This window comes from Palaemon carinicauda, chromosome 13 (assembly GCF_036898095.1).
Source record: "Palaemon carinicauda isolate YSFRI2023 chromosome 13, ASM3689809v2, whole genome shotgun sequence".
Classification (NCBI taxonomy): Eukaryota; Metazoa; Arthropoda; class Malacostraca; order Decapoda; family Palaemonidae; genus Palaemon; species Palaemon carinicauda.
This window is the reverse complement of record NC_090737.1, coordinates 30220538-30229169: the sequence shown is the minus strand read 5'-3', so window position 1 is coordinate 30229169 and position 8632 is coordinate 30220538. Positions and strand designations below refer to the sequence as shown.

The window sequence follows — 8632 nt, the reverse complement described above, 5'->3', positions numbered from 1 at the left end:
CAAAGGAAAAATACCATTTGGGTCTACACCTCCATAAGAATCAAGGTCCATCAACAGAGCTTTAATCTCACGAGATCGAAAAGCTAAACTAGTTAGTTTAGCCTCAGGAAAACAGGAATGAGGAAGTTCAAGTTTTTCATTACTCTGTTTACTGTCAAAAACATCAGCCAAAAGGGTTGCCTTTTCCTTTGGACAGTGAGTGACGGAGCCATCTGGTTTAAGTAAAGGAGGAACTGTTGCATCTACACCAAAGAGTGCAGATTTAAGGGTAGACCACCATTTATGTTCCTGAGTTGTACCAGAGAGGGTTTCCTTTATGATTAAATTGTACTCCTTTTCAGTTGAGGCATAAACTCTCTGAGCAAAAGCTCGAAGCTGAGTATAGTTGTTCCAGGTCAAATCTGATCTGTTACCCTTCCAAAGGTGATAGGCCTCCTGCTTCTCCAAATAAGCACGTCTACAATCATCATTGAACCACGGTTTGTCCTTCATTCGGTACCTTAGCACACGAGAAGGGATACGCCTATCAATTATGTTGACTAGATTCTCATTCAAAGGGACAACAGGATCTACACTATTATATAATTGTGACCAATTCAAGCACAAAAGATCATGCAAAATCCCATTCCAGTCTGCTTGGGATTTCATATAAATTTTACAAGAATATGATATATCAGGGACAGGCTGCTCAGTCTTCACTAATAATGAAATCAAGGCATGATCAGAAGTCCCGACTGGAGAACCAACCTTACTAGTTATAACGCCAGGGGAGTCAGTGTATACGAGGTCCAAGCAATTACCAGACCTGTGAGTAGCTTCATTTATGATTTGCTCACAGCCTGATTCCGAGGCAAAGTCTAAAGCTCTTAAGCCATGGCGATCGGTAGGAGAGATAGAACTCAACCACTCCCTATGGTGAGCATTAAAATCACCAACAAAGACAAACGAAGCCTTTCTATCATCTTCTTGTATCTTAGCCATAATGGTAAGAAGACAATCGAAGATAGAATCATCCATGTCTGGATTCCGGTAGATTGAACACAAATAAAAGTTGTTATGCCTGCCACAAACTTTTATTACCTGAATCTCATGACATCCACATTGATAGCAGGACTTATGAGAAGCAGGGTACTCGGTCCTAATATACACCGCCATTCCCCTGGCCCTAGGAATGGAATCACGTTTCAGCATTATTGGCTTCTTAAAACCAGTTATAAGGAGCTCAGATGAGTGCCTCATATTAGAAACCAAAGTTTCTGAGCACAAAAGAATATCATACTGTCTGGACGCAACTGTAAGGTCTCGGATATTTGCATGAAGACCACGAATATTGCAATACAGAAGACGACATTGACGAAATCTAGGACGTACTGGTCCCGGATTTCGCTCAATGTCTCCAGACAGCATAAGAATTAATAGAAATAAAAAAGAGACATCATACTTAAAAACTAGATTAACAAGAATTAAAACAAAAACAATATGTACAGAATAATAATAAAAGTGATTGATGATATCCATAGACTATAGTAAAAAGTCGGAAAAACTGGTCAACATGGAGGAGCCGATACACCATGCAAGGCTAAATACCCTCCAGGATAGCCACTTCAACTGAAGGGAGGACAGTAAGGATGGTTTTGAGAAGAAAAAATCAGAAAAAGGAAAAGACAACCTCTTGATAAACCACCAGGCATCCATGGCCCTTCTATTAAGCCTGCCCAACACACCATTTCAAAAAAACAAGAGGAAGAAAAAAAAAAAGATAGAATAGTGTGCCCGAGTGTACCCTCAAGCAAGAGAACTCTAACCCAAGACAGCGGAAGACCATGGTACAGAGGCTATGGCACTACCCAAGACTAGAGGACAATGGTTTAATTTTGGAGTGTCCTTCTCCTAGAAGAGCTGCTTACCATAGCTAAAGAGTCTCTTCTACCCTAACCAAGAGGAAAGTACACTGAACAAATTGCAGTGCAGTAATTAACCCTTTGGGTGAAGAAGTGTTAAGTATCTCATTGTTGTCAGATGAATGAGGAAAGACGAGAATATGTAAAGAATAGGCCAGACTATTCTGTGTAAGTGTAGGCAAAGAAAAATAAGCCGTGACTAGAGAGAGGGGTCCAATGCAATACTGTCTGGCCAGTCAAAGGATCCAATACCTCTCTAGTGGTAGTATCTCAACGGGCGGCTGGTGCCCTGGCCAAAAACATTTGGGTGTGGAATATAGCATGTCAGCTTAAATTGCAAAGCATCAAGTTTTATGTGAATGTAATAAAGACATTAATATCTGTGTTGGGATTACATAAGACGCTTCATTATATCATGAATATAATGAACAGGCTGACACATAAGTCTTTGTATAGTTTATATATGAAATTTCTGTTTTGATGTTGTTACTGTTTCTAAAATATCCTAATTGTTCATTACTTCAAATATAGTTTATTTATTTCCTTATTTCCTTTCCTCACTGGGCTATTTTTTCATGTTGGAGCCCTTAGGCTTATGGCGTCTTGCTTTTCCAACTAGGGTTGTAGCTTAGCTAATAATAATAATAATAATAATAATAATAATAATAATAATGATGATGATGATAATCTTATCAATAATTTTAATGATAATTATAATAATTATAATTATAATTATAATGAGTTCAGTTTAAGGGAAAAAAGTATGGCAAAATACGCCATTGAGAAAAGACCTATCAGGCAGTGAATAAAAGTAATTAAGAAGGGTACTAACTTCCTGTATATCCCACTGAAGCCTTTAAAAACCGTACTATTTTACTTCAAAGCTGCATTGAATTGTAAATATTCTAATTTAGATTGATTTTATTCAGCAAATGTTTGGTGAGAAGTTCTTGTTGCAATAAAATTCTTTGGCCTACGTGTTTTTGGTAGAATGAATTCCTGGAAAGTTAAGCTGCAAAGATTCCAGGGGACGGGAATTTCGGGAAGGAGTGATAATTTGTTTGTTTGTAATTCTCGTCATACAAAGTAGTAACCGACTAAAAAGTTTATATATATATATATATATATACACTCATGTGTATATATAAATATACCTATAAACGTGTGTATACAGTATATATATATATATATATATTTATAATATATATATATATATATATATATTTATAATATATATATATATATATATACTGTATACACACGTTTATAGGTATATTTATATATACACATGAGTGTATATATATATATATATATATATAGATACACGTTTATAGGTAGATATATACACATACGAGTATACACACACACATATATATATATATATATGTATCTATATCTATATATAGATATACATATATGTATATATATATACACACACACACATATATATATATATATATACTGTATACACACACGTTTATAGGTATATTTATATATATACACATAAGAGTATATATATATATATATATAGATAGATAGATAGATAGATATAGATACACGTTTATAGGTGGATATATACACATACGAGTGTATATATATATATATATATATAGTATATATATAATATATATATATAATATATATGTATATATAAATATGCATATGTGTATATATATAATATATATATATATATATATATAATATATGTATATATAAATATTCATATATATATATATATACAGTATATATATATATATATATATATTTATATATAAATATACATTATATATATACACACATATATATGTATGTTATGTATATATATATATATATGTATGTATATATATGTATATATATATATATTTATATATATATATATATATATATATCATCATCCGTTATTAGTCCACTGCAGAACAAAGGCCTCATACATGTCCTTCCACTTCCCTCTGTTTATGGTCTTTCTCAGGTCTTCAATCCATCGTCTTTTCTTCCTTCCCCTGCTTCTTTTACGTTTTCAGTAAAAACAAATTCTTCAATACCTCTGGTCTAAAGAGTTTTGAAAAATGTGCATCAAGTTCATTGTTGTGCCTGCGGATATAGAATTCCTTCGAGAGACCTCGAGAAAATTCTATTTACAGATGACATGTCCGATCGTAATAACGGTAAACGATTTAGCAAACTGATTATCCCGTCCATCAAACGAACGGCTATTAATATATCAACGGCTTATTCCTCCTTTCTGTATTTCAGGTGAGGTATTCTTGCTTTCAAATCTCAGAAATGTAAGCTAACGAATGAATTACCCGTAATAAAAACTTAATGTTATTTTTATTGATATATTTTTTAATATATGGGACCTGTCAAACACGAACCCCCCTCATCAGGGTACCCCTACTCCTCTATCCGAGGGATGGGGAGAGCTGGGCGTGACTGGATATATATATATATATATATATATATCTATATATATGTATATATATATTTATATATATACATAGAGGTATATATATAATATCTATATATATATATATATATATACACACACATATATACACACACACACTTGTTCTTTATTGTGTAGCGAAGATTCTCTAAACTTATTATTTTCCTTAATAAAACTTATTTGCTCGTAACTAAGTAATTTTAATACTCTTTTTTTTCTCAACTCTGTGAGTTCGCTAAACGAAAAATCTCTTCTATTGCTTCTCACTCTAATCAACGTGACCTACTTAGGTCAAAGTAAAATCCTGTTAAAAAGTTAGAATTGCTGAACATAACTACAGTGTGTGTGAAAAGTCATTCCGGCCAATTCAAAGGCGTAGCGAGTCTGAAAACTTTGGAATTCTTTGCGCTTGTAGCACATTTTGCTTTTTTTTTTTTTTTTGTTATGTCGGCACTGGGGATGCTACTCTGGAACAGAATGAAATCGTTTTTAATTTAGGCTTGGGTGAATATGGTTCTCTCTCTCTCTCTCTCTCTCTCTCTCTCTCTCTATATATATATATATATAATATATATATATATATATATGATGTGCATATATATATATATATATATACACGGTATATGTATGTTTATTTTTTCTGTCTTCAAATGTCAATTTTAGTGACCTGTTCGTAGGTTAAATTCCCTTTAGCGTTTCTTGCGCTAGGTTTCTTCGATGAAATTTTTGTTTTAAATTTAGTTTTATGAAGCAAGTTCTTTATTTATTGTATTATCTCATTTGCAGTATACTGTTCATTCTTTCTGTAGGTCTGAGATGTAGTGCGATATCTTCAAAACTGTCACTAATGAATATTAATTTCAATTTCTTCAGAAGAGAATTATACTCTCTCTCTCTCTCTCTCTCTCTCTCTCTCTCTGTCTCTCTCTCTTTTTCTTTTATATATGGACGTATGTATGTTATACTATTATGTATATAAATATATATATATATATATATATGTATATATATGTATATATATATATATGTATATATATATATATATATATATCTATCTACACACACATATATATATATATATATAAACGGAAGAAACTAGTTGCAAAAAGTTATGTCTATTAATAAAAAGCACAATGTAACCGCATCAATTGTACAATACCAACAACTGCTGTGGTTACGTTGTACTTTTCAATAAAAGCCATTTTTCGGTGACATGTTTCTTTTATTGATACATACATACATACATACATACATACATACATACATACATACATACATGTTATGATGTGTATTATAATTTCTAATACTATAAATACGCAAAAGTAAGATTTCCATCTCTTAACAAACTTATTTTTAATCAAGATCGATTTTAAGTGCATTTCTTTTACCTTTTTCCATTATTATAGTGATTGGTTAAATAATATAGTTTGTTTCTATATTATCAAGATGCCATTTATAAGGAGTCTTCATAAGTGAGCAGATATGTTTATAGGACCTTGCAATGGTTAATAAAATTTAAATCATCTTGAAGTCTAAAGTTTGAACTTTTGTAATACCAACGTAATACTTTACGTGCTATCCAGATGAAATGTATCAATTTTAATTTGCTGTTTGAACCTTTTACGACATAAGGTTCAATCTATGTATTGCATGTTTTTGTGTACGATGTGAACCTTACATTGAAATGTAATCGTTAGATTTGATATAACTTTTAATGTGGTCTTTGGAGTTTGATTTATGTTACTATACCTTTCTGCATGGTGATACCTCGACGCCGTGAAAGAGTTTTGAGTATCGCCGTGATTAGCAAAGTTGTACTAGTCGTGGACATCCATACTGGCCAGCGTAATGATGAAAACTGGCCAAACCCAAGACCTGATTAATGACATGCCTTAAGCTTTTGTCATGCAGTGGACTAGAAACGGTTACATTTGTTGTTGTCGTAAATATCAAGAAAGGTTGAAAATGCCATATGACGAAGTAAAAGTAAGAGAAACTGGTAATTCAGAGGAGGAATCGAAGTTAGTGGAAGAAAATTTTGTCGGGACTGCTAGTTTATGTGTGTGGCAAGAAGTTTGTTGGAGGCAGCATGAGGAAGGGCAGTGAATGGTGGAATGAAGGAGTGAAGGTAAAAGTGGAAGAGAAAAAGAGGGCTTTTGAAGAATGGCTGCAGAGTAATAGTGTAGAGAAGTATGAAAGATATAGAGAGAAAAATGTGGAAGTAAAGCGCAAGGTGAGTGAGGCAAAGAGGGCAGCTGACCTGAGGTGAGGTCAGGGATTGGGTCATTCATATGAAGAGAATAAGAAATTTTGGAAAGAAGTGAAGAGAGTAAGGAAGGCTGGTTCAAGAATTGAAGAGACAGTGAAAGATGGAAATGGAATTTTGTTAAAAGGAGAGGAGGCAAGGAAAAGGTGGGCGGAATATTTTGAAAGTTTACTGAATGTTGAGGATAATAGGGAGGCAGATATAATTGCTGTTGCAGGTGTTGAGGTGCCGGTGATGGGAGATGAGAATGAGAGAGAGATTACAAGAGAGGAAGTGAGGAGAGCACTAGATGAAACGAGAGTAGGAAAAGTATCTGGTATGGATGGTGTGAAAGCTGAGATGTTGAAGGATGGGGGTGTGACTGTACTTGAATGGTTGGTGAGATTGTTTGATATGTGTGTTGTGTTGTCAATTGTAACAGTAGATTGGGTTTGTGTGTGTATTGTACCACTATATAAGGGTAAGGGAGATGTGTATGAGTGTTGTAATTCAAGAGGTATTAGTTTGTTGAGTGTAGTTGGAAAAGTGTATGGTAGAGTATTGATTAACAGGATTAAGGATAAAACAGAGAATGCAATCTTAGAAGTACAGGGTGGTTTTAGAAGAGGTAGGGGCTGTATGAATCAGGTTTTTACAGTTAGGCAGATATGCCAGAAATATTAAGCAAAAGGTAAGGAGGTGTATGTTGTGTTTATGGATCTGGAGAAAGCGTATGATAGAGTTGATAGGGAAGCAATGTGGAATGTGATGAGGTTATGGAGTTGGTGGAAGGTTGTTGCAAGCAGTGAAAAGTTTTTACAAAGGTAGTAAAGCATGTGTTAGGATAGGAAATGAAGTGAGCGATTGGTTTCCGGTAAGAGTGGGGCTGAGACAGTGATGTGTGATGTCGCCGTGGTTGTTTAACTTGTATGTTGATGGAGTGGTGAGAGAGGTGAATGCTTGAGTGCTTGGACGAGGATTGAAACTGGTAGACAAGAATGACCATGAATGGGAGGTAAATCAGTTGTTGTTTGCGGATGATACTGTACTGGTTGCAGTCGCGGAAGAGAAGCTTGGCCGATTAGTGACAGAATTGGGAAGGGTGTGTGAGAGGAGGAAGTTGAGAGTTAATGTGGGTAAGAGTAAGGTTATGAGAAGTACGAGAAGGGAAGGTGGTGCAAGGTTGAATGTCATGTTGAATGGAGAGTTACTTGAGGAGTTGGATCAGTTTAAGTACTTGGGGTCTGTTGTTGCAGCAAATGGTGGAGTGGAAGCAGATGTACGTCAGAGAGTGAATGAAGGATGCAAAGTGTTGGGGGCAGTTAAGGGAAGAGTAAAAAATGGAGGGTTGGGCATGAATGTAAAGAGAGTTCTGTATGAGTAAGTGATTGCACCAACTGTGATGTAGGGATCGGAGTTGTGGGGAATGAAAGTGATGGAGAGACAGAAATTGAATGTGTTTTAGATGAAGTGCCAGAGTGGATATGAATGTGTTGAGGTGGTTTGGCCATGTTGAGAGAATGGAAAATGGCTGTCTGCTAAAGAATGTGATGAATGCAAGAGTTGATGGGAGAAGTACAAGAGGAAGGCCAAGGTTTGGGTGGATGGATGGTGTGAAGAAAGCTCAGGGTGATAGGAGGATAGATGTGAGAGAGGCAAGAGAGCGTGCTAGGAATAGGAATGAATGGTGAGTGATTGTGGCACAGTTCTGGTAGGCCCTGCTGCTTCCTCTGGTCGCCTTAGATGACCGCGGAGGTAGCAGCAGTAGGGGATTCAGCGTTATGAAGCTTCATCTGTGGTGGCGGGGGAGGGTGGGCTGTGGCACCCTAGCAGTATCAGCCGAACTCGGTTGAGTCCCGTGTCAGGCTGGGAGGAACGTAGAGAGGAGAGGTCCCCTTTTTTTGTTTCATTTGTTTGATGTCGGCTTCCCCCCAAAATTGGGGGAAGTCCCTTGGTATACGTATGTATGTATGTATGTATGTATGTATTTTTTCTTGTTGGAGCACTTGGGCTTATATCATCATGCTTTTCCAACTAGGG

At 35.4% G+C, this 8632-nt stretch overlaps 1 protein-coding gene across 1 annotated transcript in view; it reads left to right on the top strand.

The window, feature by feature from the left end:
- Positions 1 to 6230, top strand: part of LOC137651486 (uncharacterized) — a 132224-nt gene extending 125994 nt beyond the window's left edge. The window contains exon 5 of the mRNA XM_068384710.1: positions 6077 to 6230. Within this exon, the coding sequence (XP_068240811.1) occupies positions 6077 to 6230 (154 nt within the window). The remainder of the gene's footprint in view (positions 1 to 6076) is intronic.
- Positions 6231 to 8632: the final 2402 nt, after the last annotated feature.